At 44.4% G+C, this 16,249-nt stretch overlaps 1 protein-coding gene across 1 annotated transcript in view; it reads left to right on the top strand.

Annotated features, from left to right (window-relative positions):
- Nucleotides 1-16,249, top strand: part of alg9 (ALG9 alpha-1,2-mannosyltransferase) — a 36,597-nt gene that overhangs the window by 17,870 nt on the left and 2,478 nt on the right. The window contains exons 7-8 of the mRNA XM_084190251.1: nt 5,706-5,853; nt 6,315-6,444. Of these exons, the coding sequence (XP_084046377.1) occupies nt 5,706-5,853; nt 6,315-6,444 (278 nt within the window). The remainder of the gene's footprint in view (nt 1-5,705; nt 5,854-6,314; nt 6,445-16,249) is intronic.

Raw genomic sequence — 16,249 nt, 5'->3', positions numbered from 1 at the left:
AGGTCCACCCATACCGCGCACCACAGACACACCACAGACACCTGTCAGCCCTGTTCAGAGGTCCACCCACACCGCGCACCACAGACACACCACAGACACCTGTCAGCCCTGTTCAGAGGTCCACCCACACGACACACCATAGACACACCACAGACACATACAGTTGATGTCGGAAGTTTACATACACTTAGGTTGGAGTCATTAAAACTCGTTTTTCAACCACTCCACAAACTTCTTAACAAACTATAGTTTTGGCAAGTCGGTTAGGACATCTACTTTGTGCATGACACAAGTCATTTTTCCAACAATTGTTTACAGACAGATTATTTCACTTATAATTCACTGTATCACAATTCCAGTGGGTCAGAAGTTTACATACACTAAGTTGACTGTGCCTTTAAACAGCTTGGAAAATTCCAGAAAATAATGTCATGACTTTAGAAGCTTCTGATAGGCTAATTGACATAATTTGAGTCAATTGGAGGTGTACCTGTAGATGTATTTCAAGGACTACCTTCAAACTCAGTGCCTCTTTGCTTGACATCATGGGAAAATCAAAAGAAATCAGCCAAGACCTCAGAAAAAATTGTTGAACTCCACAAGTCTGGTTCATCCTTGGGAGCAATTTTCAAACGCCTGAAGGTACCACGTTCATCTGTACAAACAATAGTACGCAAGTATAAACACCATGGGACCACGCAGCCGTCATACCACTCAGGAAGGAGACGCTTTCTGTCTCCTAGAGATGAACGTACTTTGGTGCGAAAAGTGCAAATCAATCCCAGAACAACAACAAAGGACCTTGTGAAGATGCTGGAGGAAACAGGTACAAAAGTATCTATATACACAGTAAAACGAGTCTAATATCGACATAAACTGAAATGCCGTTCAGCAAGGAAGAGGCCACTGCTCTAAAACCGCCATAAAAAAGCCAGATTACGGTTTGCAACTGCACATGGGGACAAAGATCGTACTTTTTGGAGAAATGTCCTCTGGTCTGATTAAACAAAAATAGAACTGTTTGGCCATAATGACCATCGTTATGTTTGGAGGAAAAAGGGGGGGCTTGCAGGCCAAAGAACACCATCCCAACCGTGAAGCACGGGGGTGGCAGCATCATGCTGTGGGGGTGTTTTGCTGCAGGAGGGACTGGTGCACTTCACAAAATAGATGGCATTGTGAGGAAGGAAAATGTATGTTGATATATTGAAGCAACAGCTCAAGACATCAGTCAGGAGGTTAAAGCTTGGTCGCAGAACTGAAAAAGCGTGTGCGAGCAAACCTGACTCAGTTACACCAGCTCTGTCAGGAGGAATGGGCCAAAATTCAACCAACTTATTGTTGGAAGCTTGTGGAAGGCTACCTGAAACGTTTGACCCAAGTTAAACAATTTAAAGGCAATGCTACCGAATACTAATTGAGTGTATGTAAACTTCTGACCCACTGGGAATGTGATGAAAGAAATAAAAGCTGAAATAAATCATTCTCTCTACTATTATTCTGACATTTCACATTCTTAGAATAAAGTGGTGATCCTAACTGACCTAAGACATTTTTACTAGGATTAAATGTCAGGAATTGTGAAAAACTGAGTTTAAATGTATTTGGCTAAGGTGTATGTAAACTTCCGACTTCAACTGTATATACTGTATTCTATACTATCTATTGCATCTTAGCCTATGCTGCTCTGATAATGACATCATCCATATATTTATATATTGTTATTCCATTCCTTTACTTAGATTTGTGTGTATTAGGTATTTGTTGTGGAACTGTTAGATATTACTTGCTAGATATTGCTGCACTGTCAGAACTAGAAGCACAAGAATTTCGCTATGCTCGCAATAACATTTTACATTTTAGTCATTTAGCAGACGCTCTTATCCAGAGCGACTTACAGTTAGTGAGTGCAGACATTTTTCATACTAACATCTGCTAACCATGTGTATGTGACCAATACATGTGATTTGATTTGAATGAAATACAAAATAGTAGCTAGCAAGATGATTATAATGAGCGCAAGTGGCTAGTTTGCATCAACTACCTTAACTAAAACCAAATGTTTTGCTAACTTTGGTTTTGAATTGCGACGTTCTGACGTGGTTCCTCTATGCCTAAAGAGTCCCTCATTGAAACCAAACCCTAGTCCCTGTTGCCTAGTCCCTGTTGCCTAGTCCCTGTTGCCTAGTTCCTGTTGCCTAGTCCCTGTTGCCTAGTCACTAGGGTCGTGTTTTCCAAACTAATGGAATCTTAACTGTTTGTGTGTGTGTATATATATAAACAAAAAAGTATTTGATCCCCTGCTGATTTTGTACGTTTGCCCACTGACAAAGAAATGATCAGTCTATAATTTTAATGGTAGGTTTATTTGAACAGTGAGAGACAGAATAACAACAAAAAAATCCAGAAAAACGCATGTCAATAATGTTATAAATTGATTTGCATTTTAATGAGGGAAATATTAAGTATTTGACCCCCTCTCAATCAAAAAGATTTCTGGCTCCCAGGTGTCTTTTAGACAGGTAACAAGCTGAGATTAGGAGCACACTCTTAAAGGGAGTGCTCCTAATCTCAGTTTGTTACCTGTATAAAAGACACCTGTCCACAGAAGTAATCAATCAATCAGATTCCAAACTCTCCACCATGGCCAAGACTAAAGAGCTCTCCAAGGATGTCAGGGACAAGATTGTAGATTGTAGACCTACACAAGGATGGAATGGGCTACAAGACCATCGCCAAGCAGCTTGGTGAGAAGGTGACAACAGTTGGTGCGATTATTCGCAAATGGAAGAAACACAAAATAACTGTCAATCTCCCTTGGCCTGGGGCTCCATGCAAGATCTCACCTTGTGGAGTTGCAATGATCATGAGAACGGTGAGGAATCATCCCAGAACTACACGGGAGGATCTTGTCAATGATCTCAAGGCAGCTGGGACCATAGTCACCAAGAAAACAATTGGTAACACACTACGCCGTGAAGGACTGAAATCCTACAGCGCCTGCAAGGTCCCCCTGCTCAAGAAAGCACATATACAGGCCCGTCTGAAGTTTGCCAATGAACATCTGAATGATTCAGAGGAGAACTGGGTGAAAGTGTTGTGGTCAGATGAGACCAAAATCGAGCTCTTTGGCATCAACTCAACTCGCCGTGTTTGGAGGAGGAGGAATGCTGCCTATGACCCCAAGAACACCATCCCCACCATCAAACATGGAGGTGGAAACATTATGCTTTGGGGGTGTTTTTCTGCTAAGGGGACAGGACAACTTCACCGCATCAAAGGGACGATGGACGGGGCCATGTACCGTCAAATCTTGGGTGAGAACCTCCTTCCCTCAGCCAGGGCATTGAAAATGGGTCGTGGATGGGTATTTCAGCATGACAATGACCCAAAACACACAGCCAAGGCAACAAAGGAGTGGCTCAAGAAGAAGCACATTAAGGTCCTGGAGTGGCCTAGCCAGTCTCCAGACCTTAATCCCATAGAAAATCTGTGGAGGGAGCTCAAGGTTCGAGTTGCCAAACGTCAGCCTCGAAACCTTAATGACTTGGAGAAGATCTGCAAAGACAAAATCCCTTCTGAGATTTGTGCAAACCTGGTGGCCAACTACAAGAAACATCTGACCTCTGTGATTGCCAACAAGGGTTTTGCCACCAAGTACTAAGTCATGTTGTGCAGAGGGGTCAAATACTTATTTCCCTCATTAAAATGCAAATCAATTTATAACATTTTTGACATGCGTTTTTCTGGATTTTGTTGTTATTCTGTCTCTCACTGTTCAAATAAACATATCATTAAAATTATAGACTGATCATTTCTTTGTCAGTGGGCAAACGTACAAAATCAGCAGGGGATCAAATACTTTTTTCCCTCACTGTATATATATATATATATATATATATACACACACTACCATTCAAAAGTTTGGGGTCACTTAGAAATGTCCTTGTTTTTGAAAGAAAAGCAATTTTTTTCTTCATTAAAATAACATCAAATTGATCAGAAATACAGTGTAGACATTTGTTAATGTTGTAAATGGCTATTGTAGCTGGAAATTGCTGATTTTTTATGGAATATCTACATAGGCGTACAGAGGCCCATTATCAGCAACCATCAGTCCTGTGTTCCAATGGCACGTTGTGTTTGCTAATCCAAGTTTATCATTTTAAAAGTTTATCATTTATAGTCCCGTGTAGCTCAATTGGTAGATCATGGCGTTTGCAACGCCAGGGTTGTGGGTTCATTTCCCACGGGGGACCAGTATGAAAAAAAATAAAAAAAATTATGCACTCACGCTCTCTGGATAAGAGCATCTGCTAAATGACTAAAATGTAAAATGTAAAAGGCTAATTGATCGTTAGAAAACCCTTTTGCAATTATGTTAGCACAGCTGAAAACTGGCCTTCTTGAGACTAGTTGAGTATCTGGAGCATCAGAAATTGTGGGTTCGATTACAGGCTCAAAATGGCCAGAAACAAATAACTTTATTCTGAAACTCGTCAGTCTATTCTTGTTCTGAGAAATGAAGGCTATTCCATGCGAGAAATTGCCAAGAAACTGAAGATCTCGTAAAACACTATGTACTACTCCCTGGCAAACTGGCTCTAACCAGAATAGAAAGAGGAGTGGGAGGCCCCGGTGCACAACTGAGCAAGAGGACAAATACATTAGAGTGTCTAGTTTGAGAATCAGACACCTCACAGCTCCCTTCACAGAAGCTTTACGGTGGGATCCACACATGCGGCGATCATCCGTTCACCAACTCTGCGTCTCACAAAGACACGGAGTTGGAACCAAAAATCTTCAATTTGGACTCATCAGACCAAAGGACATATTTCCATCTGTCTAATGTCCATTGCTCGTGTTTCTTGGCCCAAGCAGGTCTCTTCTTCTTATTGGTGTCCTTTAGTAGTGGTTTCTTTGCAGCAATTCGACCATGAAGGCCTGATTCACCAGGTCTCCTCTGAACAGTTGATGTTGAGATGTCTGTTACTTCAACTCTGTGAAGCATTTATTTGGGCTGCAATTTCTGAGGCTGGTAACTAATGAACTTATCCTCTGCAGCAGAGGTAACTCTGGGTCTTCCTTTCCTGTGGTGGTCCTCATGAGAGCCAGTTTCATCATAGCGCTTGATGGTTTTTGCGACTGCACTTGAAGAAACTTTAAAAGTTCTTGAAATGTTCCGTATTGACTGACCTTCATGTCTTAAAGTAATGATGGACTGTTGTTTCTCTTTGTTTATTTGAGCTGTTCTTGCCATAATATGGACTTGGTATTTTACCAAATAGGGCTATCTTCTGTATACCCCCCCTACCTTGTCACAACACAACTGATTGGAAAAAACGCATTAAAAAGGAAAGAAATTCCACAAATTAACTTTTAAGAAGGCACACCTGTTAATTGAAATGCATTCCAGGTGACTACCTCATGAAGCTGGTTGAGGGAATGCCAAGAGTGTGCAAAGCTGTCATCAAGGCAAAGGGTGGCTATTTGAAGAATCTCAAATATGAAATATATTTTGATTTGTTTAACACTTTTTTGGTTACTACATGATTCCATGTGTGTTATTTCATAGTTTTGATGTCTTCACTATTATTCTACAATGTAGAAAATAGCAAAAATAAAGAAAAACCCTTGAATCAGTAGGTGTGTCCAAACTTTTGACTGGTACTGTATGCTAGTTTTATATGTGTGTATCCCAACAGGCTACCACGCGCCCCTGGACCTGTACCCAGAGTTCCACCGTATCTCCCGGGACCCGTCTCTCCACACGGTCCCAAAGGGCCGGCCCGTCAGTGTGTGCGTTGGGAAAGAGTGGTACCGGTTCCCCTCCAGCTTTCTGCTGCCCAACAAGTCAGTCTCTCTCTCTCTCTCTCTCTCTCTCTCTCGCTCTCTCTCTCGCTCTCTCTCTCGCTCTCTCTCTCTCTCTCTCTCTCGCTCTCTCTCTCGCTCTCTCTCTCGCTCTCTCTCTCGCTCTCTCTCTAGCTCTCTCTCTCTAGCTCTCTCTCTCTAGCTCTCTCTCTCTAGCTCTCTCTCTCTAGCTCTCTCTCTCTAGCTCTCTCTCTCTAGCTCTCTCTCTCTAGCTCTCTCTCTCTAGCTCTCTCTCTCTAGCTCTCTCTCGCTCTCCCTCCCTCTCTCTCTCTCTCTCTCTCTCTCGATATCACATACATCATCAAGCATTTCACACATGTTATCCAGATACTGACTGTTAGCACTTGGTTGTCTATAGCAGCTTCCCACAAGGCATTAGGTTTCTGAGTGTTCTTGATTGCGTTGTTTTAGAATGCCAGTGTGTGACTCCTCCCTCTCTTCAGCTGGCAGCTGCAGTTCATCCAATCAGAGTTCAGAGGGCAGCTGCCCCAGCCGTACGCTGACGGCCCATTGGCTACTCAAACTGTCCCCGCCCACATGAACGACCAGAACCTGGAGGAGCCAACCAGATACGTGAGTCTCTGACCTGTGTTGTGTGATGGTTGAGTTGTGTGGTGGTTGTGTTGTGTTGTGTGGCGGTTGTGTTGTGTGGCTGTTGTGTGCCGGTTGTGTTGTGTGGCTGTTGTGTGGCGGTTGTGTGGTGGTTGTGTTCTGTTGTGTGGCGGTTGTGTTGTGTTGTGTTGTGGTTGTGTTGTGTGGCGGTTGTGTTGTGTGGTGGTTGTGTTGTGTGGCTGTTGTGTGCCGGTTGTGTTGTGTTGTGTTGTGTTGTGTGGCGGTTGTGTTGTGTGGCTGTTGTGTGGCGGTTGTGTGGTGGTTGTGTTCTGTTGTGTGGCGGTTGTGTTGTGTTGTGTTGTGGTTGTGTTGTGTGGCGGTTGTGTTGTGTTGTGTGGCTGTTGTGTGCCGGTTGTGTTGTGTTGTGTTGTGTTGTGTGGCGGTTGTGTTCTGTTGTGTGGCGGTTGTGTTGTGTTGTGTTGTGGTTGTGTTGTGTGGCGGTTGTGTTGTGTGGCTGTTGTGTTCTGTTGTGTGATGGTTGAGTTGTGTGGTGGTTGTGTTGTGTTGTGTGGCGGTTGTGTTGTGTGGCTGTTGTGTGATGGTTGAGTTGTGTTGTGTTGTGTTGTGTGGCGGTTGTGTTCTGTTGTGTGGCGGTTGTGTTGTGTTGTGTTGTGGTTGTGTTGTGTGGCGGTTGTGTTGTGTGGTGGTTGTTGTGTTGTGTTGTGTTGTGTTGTGTTGTGTTGTGTTGTGTTGTGTTGTGTTGTGTGGCGGTTGTGTTGGCAGAGGTGTAAAAAGTACCCACTTGTCATAGTTAAGATACCTTAATAGGAAATGACTCAAGTGAAAAAAAAGGATCATGAGGAAAGATAATGTTGTTGAAATCCTGGGCAGAGGCTAAACTGAAGTGGAGGCAAATGTTTTGTAATATTCCTTTCTGGTGGAGCTTCAGCATGGAACAGGTGTCTGGTGATGAGGAAGAACAGGTGTCTGGTGATGAGGAAGGCCTGGTGTCTGGTGATGAGGAAGGGCAGGTGTCTGGTGATGAGGAAGAACAGGTGTCTGGTGATGAGGAAGAACAGGTGTCTGGTGATGAGGAAGAACAGGTGTCTGGTGATGAGGAAGAACAGGTGTCTGGTGATGAGGAAGAACAGGTGTCTGGTGATGAGGAAGGGCAGGTGTCTGGTGATGAGGAAGGGCAGGTGTCTGGTGATGAGGAAGAACAGGTGTCTGGTGATGAGGAAGAACAGGTGTCTGGTGATGAGGAAGAACAGGTGTCTGGTGATGAGGAAGAACAGGTGTCTGGTGATGAGGAAGAACAGGTGTCTGGTGATGAGGAAGAACAGGTGTCTGGTGATGAGGAAGGGCTGGTGTCTGGTGATGAGGAAGGGCAGGTGTCTGGTGATGAGGAAGGGCAGGTGTCTGGTGATGAGGAAGAACAGGTGTCTGGTGATGAGGAAGAACAGGTGTCTGGTGATGAGGAAGAACAGGTGTCTGGTGATGAGGAAGGGCAGGTGTCTGGTGATGAGGAAGGGCTGGTGTCTGGTGATGAGGAAGGGCTGGTGTCTGGTGATGAGGAAGGGCAGGTGTCTGGTGATGAGGAAGGGCTGGTGTCTGGTGATGAGGAAGGGCTGGTGTCTGGTGATGAGGAAGAACAGGTGTCTGGTGATGAGGAAGAACAGGTGTCTGGTGATGAGGAAGGGCTGGTGTCTGGTGATGAGGAAGGGCAGGTGTCTGGTGATGAGGAAGGGCTGGTGTCTGGTGATGAGGAAGGGCTGGTGTCTGGTGATGAGGAAGGGCTGGTGTCTGGTGATGAGGAAGGGCTGGTGTCTGGTGATGAGGAAGGGCTGGTGTCTGGTGATGAGGAAGGGCTGGTGTCTGGTGATGAGGAAGGGCTGGTGTCTGGTGATGAGGAAGGGCAGGTGTCTGGTGATGAGGAAGGGCTGGTGTCTGGTGATGAGGAAGGGCTGGTGTCTGGTGATGAGGAAGAACAGGTGTCTGGTGATGAGGAAGAACAGGTGTCTGGTGATGAGGAGGGGCTGGTGTCTGGTGATGAGGAAGGGCAGGTGTCTGGTGATGAGGAAGGGCTGGTGTCTGGTGATGAGGAAGGGCTGGTGTCTGGTGATGAGGAAGGGCTGGTGTCTGGTGATGAGGAAGAACAGGTGTCTGGTGATGAGGAAGGGCTGGTGTCTGATGATGAGGAAGGGCAGGTGTCTGGTGATGAGGAAGGGCAGGTGTCTGGTGATGAGGAAGAACAGGTGTCTGGTGATGAGGAAGGGCAGGTGTCTGGTGATGAGGAAGGGCAGGTGTCTGGTGATGAGGAAGGGCTGGTGTCTGGTGATGAGGAAGGGCTGGTGTCTGGTGATGAGGAAGAACAGGTGTCTGGTGATGAGGAAGAACAGGTGTCTGGTGATGAGGAAGGGCTGGTGTCTGGTGATGAGGAAGGGCAGGTGTCTGGTGATGAGGAAGGGCTGGTGTCTGGTGATGAGGAAGGGCTGGTGTCTGGTGATGAGGAAGGGCTGGTGTCTGGTGATGAGGAAGGGCTGGTGTCTGGTGATGAGGAAGGGCTGGTGTCTGGTGATGAGGAAGGGCTGGTGTCTGGTGATGAGGAAGGGCTGGTGTCTGGTGATGAGGAAGGGCAGGTGTCTGGTGATGAGGAAGGGCTGGTGTCTGGTGATGAGGAAGGGCTGGTGTCTGGTGATGAGGAAGGGCAGGTGTCTGGTGATGAGGAAGGGCTGGTGTCTGGTGATGAGGAAGGGCTGGTGTCTGGTGATGAGGAAGGGCTGGTGTCTGGTGATGAGGAAGGGCTGGTGTCTGGTGATGAGGAAGGGCTGGTGTCTGGTGATGAGGAAGGGCTGGTGTCTTGTGATGAGGAAGGCCTGGTGTCTGGTGATGAGGAAGGCCTGGTGTCTGGTGATGAGGAAGTTTAGGTGTCTGGTGATGAGGAAGGGCTGGTGTCTGGTGATGAGGAAGGGCTGTCTTACCGTTGTGGTTATAAATCATGGTCAGCAGCAAAGTGTCTTCAGAACTGTATTTGCTTCATCCTCTCCTAATATTGTTTGTTCTCTCTCTCATAAAGCTGTGATTTGAGAAAAGCCAATGCCTAGCGCCTATAGACTCCCACAGTTTGTCATCAAACCAGATACCAAGATATTTGTAGGAAGGACCTCGCTCAATTTGTGTGTGTACCGTTCAAACTAGTCTTTACAAATTCATTTAAATCTGCGGTATGGGACCTAGAAAAAAAGCATGCATTTTGTTTGCATTTAGCACTAACTTTTGATTTGGATGGACTCCGTCATTCCTGTAGAGTATCTTCTGTTTCCAGAAGGTGTCAAAGTTATCTATAAAAGTGATTCCAACAGAGCTACAGTAATCCTTTAGCCTGGTGTGTAATGCCAGTAGCCTGCTGAATATTTTACACCCGCGGCCCAACAGGTAATTGGCCGCTTTTTTGAATTTTTCCGAATCTGTTCTTTAAAATCCAGTTTCAGCAGTTCCGAGCTAGCCCTCCTGATGTCGTTTGACCCCACATGAACTACGACAGCGTTGGCACCCGTCGGCTGTCGTAGAACGGTCAGAAGCAGCCTTGTGATGTCCTGTACCGGTGCTCCTGGGCAGCATCCTTGTGATGTCCTGTACCGGTGCTCCTGGGCAGCAGCCTTGTGATGTCCTGTACCGGTGCTCCTGGGCAGCATCCTTGTGATGTCCTGTACCGGTGCTCCTGGGCAGCATCCTTGTGATGTCCTGTACCGGTGCTCCTGGGCAGCAGCCTTGTGATGTCCTGTACCGGTGCTCCTGGGCAGCAGCCTTGTAATGTCCTGTACCGGTGCTCCTGGGCAGCAGCCTTGTAATGTCCTGTACCGGTGCTCCTGGGCAGCAGCCTTGTAATGTCCTGTACCGGTACTCCTGGGCAGCAGCCTTGTAATGTCCTGTACCGGTGCTCCTGGGCAGCAGCCTTGTAATGTCCTGTACCGGTGCTCCTGGGCAGCAGCCTTGTAATGTCCTGTACCGGTGCTCCTGGGCAGCAGCCTTGTAATGTCCTGTACCGGTGCTCCTGGGCAGCACTGGGTTTTCCCCCCGGGAACAGAGATGTTTCTTACCATAGAGCTGCTGATGACGACAGCTGGAGCAAAGGCTGAGGAGGTCCGGACGTTCTTTCGCCTCGAGTGGTTTCACAAACCCCTCGAGGACCGAAGGGCGGTGGGGCCCGATGGATCCGAACCGGCTGTAGTATCCGTAATGGATGATGAACCCGAACCGGCTGTAGTATCCGTCGTGGATGATGGACCCGAACCGGCTGTAGTATCCGTCGTGGATGATGAACGGGACGGATTCTTAGACCGTCTCTCGGTTGGATGGGGGGGGGGGGGGCTCCGAGGATCTGAACCCAAGGTAGAAGCCACCGGAGACAGATCAGAGGACAAAGGCGCATATACACTATATACACACTATATATATATATATATATATATATATATATATATATATATATATATATATACACACTATATATACACACTATATATATACACACTATATATATATACACTATATACACACTATATACACACTATATATATATACACACTATATACACACTATATATATATACACACTATATATATACACACTATATACACACTATATACACACTATATATATATATATATATATATATATATATATATATATATATATATATATATATATATATATATATATATACACACTATATATATACACACTATATACACACACACTATATATATACGCACTATATATATACATTATATACACACTATATACAGTCATGGCCAAAATTGTTGGCACCCCTGAAATTTTTCCAGAAAATGAAGTATTTCTCACAGAAAAGTATTGAAATTACACATGTTTTGCTATGCACATGTTTATTTCCTTTGTGTGTATTGGAATAACACAAAAAAAACAGGAAAAAAGCAAATTTGACATAATTTCACACAAAACTCAAAAAATGGGCCGGACAAAATGATTGGCACCCTTAACTTAATATTTAGTTGCACACCCTTTGGAAAAAATAACTGAAATCAGTCGCTTCCTATAACCATCAATAAGCTTCTTACACCTCTCACCCGGAATTTTGGACCACTCTTCTTTTGCAAACTGCTCCAGGTCTCTCATATTGGATGGGTGCCTTTTCCCAACAGCAATTTTAAGATCTCTCCACAGGTGTTCAATGGGATTAAGATCTGGACTCATTGCTGGCCACTTCAGAACTCTCCAGCGCTTTGTTGCCATCCATTTCTGGGTGCTTTTTGAAGTATGTTTGGGGTCATTGTCCTGCTGGAAGACCCATGATCTCGGACGCAAACCCAGCTTTCTGACACTGGGCCCTACATTGCGACCCAAAATCCTTTGGTAATCCTCAGATTTCATGATGCCTTGCACACAGTCAAGGCACCCAGTGCCAGAGGCAGCAAAACAACCCCAAAACATCTTTGAACCTCCACCATATTTGACTGTAGGTACTGTGTTCTTTTCTTTGAAGGCTTCATTACATTTTCGGTAAACAGTAGAACGATGTGCTTTACCAAAAAGCTCTATCTTGGTCTCATCTGTCCATAAGACGTTCTCCCAGAAGGAATTTGGCTTACTCATGTACATTTTGGCAAACTGTAGTCTTGCTTTTTTATGTCTCTGTGTCAGCAGTGGGGTCCTCCTGGGTCTCCTGCCATAGCGTTTCATTTCATTCAAATTTCGACGTATAGTTCGCGCTGACACTGATGCACCCTGAGCCTGCAGGACAGCTTGAATTTCTTTGGAACTTGTTTGGGGCTGCTTATCCACCATCCGGACTATCCTGCGTTGCAACCTTTCATCAATTTTTCTCTTCCGTCCACGTCCAGGGAGATTAGCTACAGTGCCATGGGTTGCAAACTTCTTGATCATGTTGCGCACTGTGGACAAAGGAACATCTAGATCTCTGGAGATGGACTTGTAACCTTGAGATTGTTGATATTTTTCCACAATTTTGGTTCTCAAGTCCTCAGACAGTTCTCTTTTCCTCTTTCTGTTCTCCATGCTTAGTGTGGCACACACAGAAACACAATGCAAAGACTGAGTCAACTTCTCTCCTTTTTATCTGCTTTCAGGTGTGATTTTTAGATTGCCCACACCTGTTACTTGCCCCAGGTGAGTTTAAAGGAGCATCACATGCTTGGAACAAACTTATTTATCCACAATTTTGAAAGGGTGCCAATAACTTTGTCCGGCCCATTTTTTTAGTTTTGTGTGAAATTATGTCAAATTTGCTTTTTTCCTGTTTTTTTTTGTGTTATTCCAATACACACAAAGGAAATAAACATGTGCATAGCAAAACATGTGTAATTTCAATACTTTTCTGTGAGAAATACTTCATTTTCTGGAAAAATTTCAGGGGTGCCAACAATTTTGGCCATGACTGTATATACACACTATATATATATACACTATATACACACTATATACACACTATATATATATATACACACTATATATATATACACACTATATATACACATATATACACACTATATATACACATATATACACACTATATATACACTATATACACACTATATATATACACTATATATACACTTACACACTATATATACACTTACACACTATATACACACTATATATACACTTACACACTATATATACACACTATATATAGAAAAGTATGTGGACACCACTTCAAATTAGTGGATTCGGCTATTCCAACTCAGCCGTTGCTGACAGGTGTATAAAATCGAGCACACCGCCATGCAATCTCCATAGACAAACATTGGCAGTAGAATGGCCTTTGTAAGTGCCCCAATGCAAAGTGCCAGCTGTAAAGTTTGGTGGAGGAGGAATAATGGTCTGGGGCTGTTTTTCATGGTTCGGGCCCCTTAGTTCCAGTGAAGGGACAACTTAACGCTACAGCATACAATGACATTCTAGACGATTCTGTCCTTCCAACACTGTGGCAACAGTTTGGGGAAGGCCCTTTCCTGTTTCAACTCCATATTAATACCCATGATTTTGGAATGAAATATTCGACAAGCAAGTGTCCACATACTTTTGGTTATGTGGTGTACCTCCGGATCCGATCTGTTATCGGAAGCCCCCAGGGAAGAAGGTGCCGGAACCTCTGGATCCAGGGCAGGGAAGCTGTTTCTAGCCTGTGTCCGGTCCGGGCTTAACTTCGCCAAGGAAGCCCTCGTTGCCAGAGGTCGCTGTTTTCGACTTTCACGGCAAGTGACATATCTCCATGGCTGGTTGGTAGGATCGAGAACAGGAACAGCCAAGTCATCCAGGAGCATCCTGCTAACTCCATTCACCAGGGAAGGGGGAGACCCCTTCAGGGAGGGATCCCTGCAGAGGACCGGCTGTGGAGAGCCAACAGGGCAGCGACACTTCCACCAGACCAGAGCGGCATCCGGCTACTGGGGTAAAATAACAATTGTAGTACAGGTCACAATGGTGGGTAGTATATGGGGCTTTGGTGACAAAACGGATGGCACTGTGATAGACTACATCCAATTTGCTTGAGTTGAGTGTTGGAAGCTATTTTGTAAATTACATCGCCGAAGTCAAGGATCGGTAGGATAGTCAGTTTTACGAGGGCATGTTTGGCAGCATGAGTGAAGGAGGCTTTGTTGCAAAACAGGAAGCCGATTTCTAGTTTTAACTTTGGATTGGAGATGCTTAATGTGAGTCTGGAAGGAGAGTTTACGGTCTAACCAGACACCTAGGTATTTGTAGTTGTCCACATACTCTAGGTCAGACCCGCCGAGAGTAGTGATTCTAGTCGGGCGGGTGCAAGCAGCGTTCGATTAAAGAGCATGCATTTAGTTTTACTAGCGTTTAAGAGCAGTTGGAGGCTACTGAAGGAGTGCTGTATGGCGTTGAAGCTCGTTTGGAGGTTTGTTAACACAGTGTCCAACATTCTTTGTCGTTTATCTTAGTTTCATATTGTAATTTCTTCTTTTTATTCAGTTTAGTCACATGATTTGCAGTATCTTTGCCATTCCTTTTGCCATCCCTCTCAACCATATCGTTTTTCAATTCCTCATCAATCCAAGGGGATTTAACATTTTTGACAGTCATTTTCTTACATTTTACATTTTAGTCATTTAGCAGACACTCTTATCCAGAGCGACCTACAGTTAGTGAGTGTATACATTTTCATACTGGCTCCCCGTGGGAAACGAACCCACAATCCTGGCGTTGCAAGCGCCATGCTCTACCAACTGAGCTACAGGGGACTTCATGGGTGTGTGCTTCTTCGTAACTGGAATAAGCAATTTCATAAATTTGTCAAGTGTACCATCTGGTTGCTCCTCATTACATACCACGGACCAACAAATATTATTTACATCAACAACATAGGAATCACTACAGAACTTATTGTATGACCTCTTATACACTATATTAGGCCCAGCCTTTGGAACTTTGGCTTTCCTAGATATGGCTACTATATTGTGATCACTACATCCGATGGATTTGGATACTGCTTTAAAGAAAATTTAGTAAAGATGTGATCAATACATGTTGTTGATTTAATTCCTGTGCTGTTTGTAACTACCCTGGTAGGTTGACTGATAACCTGAACCAGGTTGCAGGCACTGGTTACAGTTTGAAGATGTTTCTTGAGTGGGCAGCTTGATGAAATCCAGTCAATATTGAAATCACCCAGAAGATATACCTCCTTGTTGATATCACATACATTATCAAGCATTTCACACATGTTATCCAGATACTGACTGTAAGCACTTGGTGGTCTATAGCAGCTTCCCACCAGAATGGGTTTTAGGTGAGGCAGATGAACCTGTAGCCATATTACTTCAACAGTATTTAACATGAGATCCTCTCTAAGCTTTACAGGAATGTGGCTCTGAATATAGACCGCAACACCACCCCCATTGGTATTTCTGTCTTTTCTGTAAATGTTATAACCTTGTATTGCTACCACTGTATCATCAAAGGTATCATCAAAGGTATTATCTAAATGAGTATCAGAGTTAGTCAGAATATGAATGTAATTTGTTACTAGCAAGTTATTGACTTCATGAACCTTGTTTCTTAGGCTACATATGTTAACGCTGGCTATTTTTAACACTTTTCTGGGATGCTTGATTGTTTTCAATGCTTTACTTGGAGGCTTATCAGAAGTAGACATGACAATGTTATTTATGTTTGAGCTGATAGTGCAGGGTGAGCTGCACACAGTGGACTTCCTAATAGGGCACACTGCCTCAGTGCTAACAGTATAACTCTGGTTCATAGACACATGATTACTGAATAGCTGTAGGATCAGCAGAGGCATTCAGGGCAGGTAGAGGGACATACATTAAGTTACTTACATTGTGTCTGCCAACGCCCCTGGGATAATGTACATTTGCTGCAGCATTACGAAAACTCAACATCACAATGGTAGGGATTATCTAAACTGGGCTTGAATCATTGATAAATCAATCTCTAAACGCAGCCTTGAAATGCGTGGACAGAGTCCAGTAGCCAAAATTATTTGGATGGACTCTGTTATTCCTGTAGAACATCTTCTGTTTCCAGAATGTGTCAAAGTTATCTATAAAAGTGATTCCAACAGAGCTTGTGGTTGTGTTGTGGTTGTGTTGTGGTTGTGTTGTGGTTGTGTTATGGTTGTGGTTGTTTCCAGGTGGACGTGCGTCAGTGCCATTACCTGGTGTTGTGGTTGTGTTGTGGTTGTGTTGTGGTTGTGTTGTGGTTGTGTTGTGGTTGTGTTATGGTTGTGTTGTGGTTGTGTTGTGGTTGTGTTATGGTTGTGTTGTGGTTGTTTCCA

Source organism: Coregonus lavaretus, assembly GCF_964263955.1.
Source record: "Coregonus lavaretus genome assembly, contig: HAP1_SCAFFOLD_906, whole genome shotgun sequence".
Classification (NCBI taxonomy): Eukaryota; Metazoa; Chordata; class Actinopteri; order Salmoniformes; family Salmonidae; genus Coregonus; species Coregonus lavaretus.
Note: the sequence above shows the minus strand (reverse complement) of the source record. Positions and strands in the feature narration are given on the sequence as shown.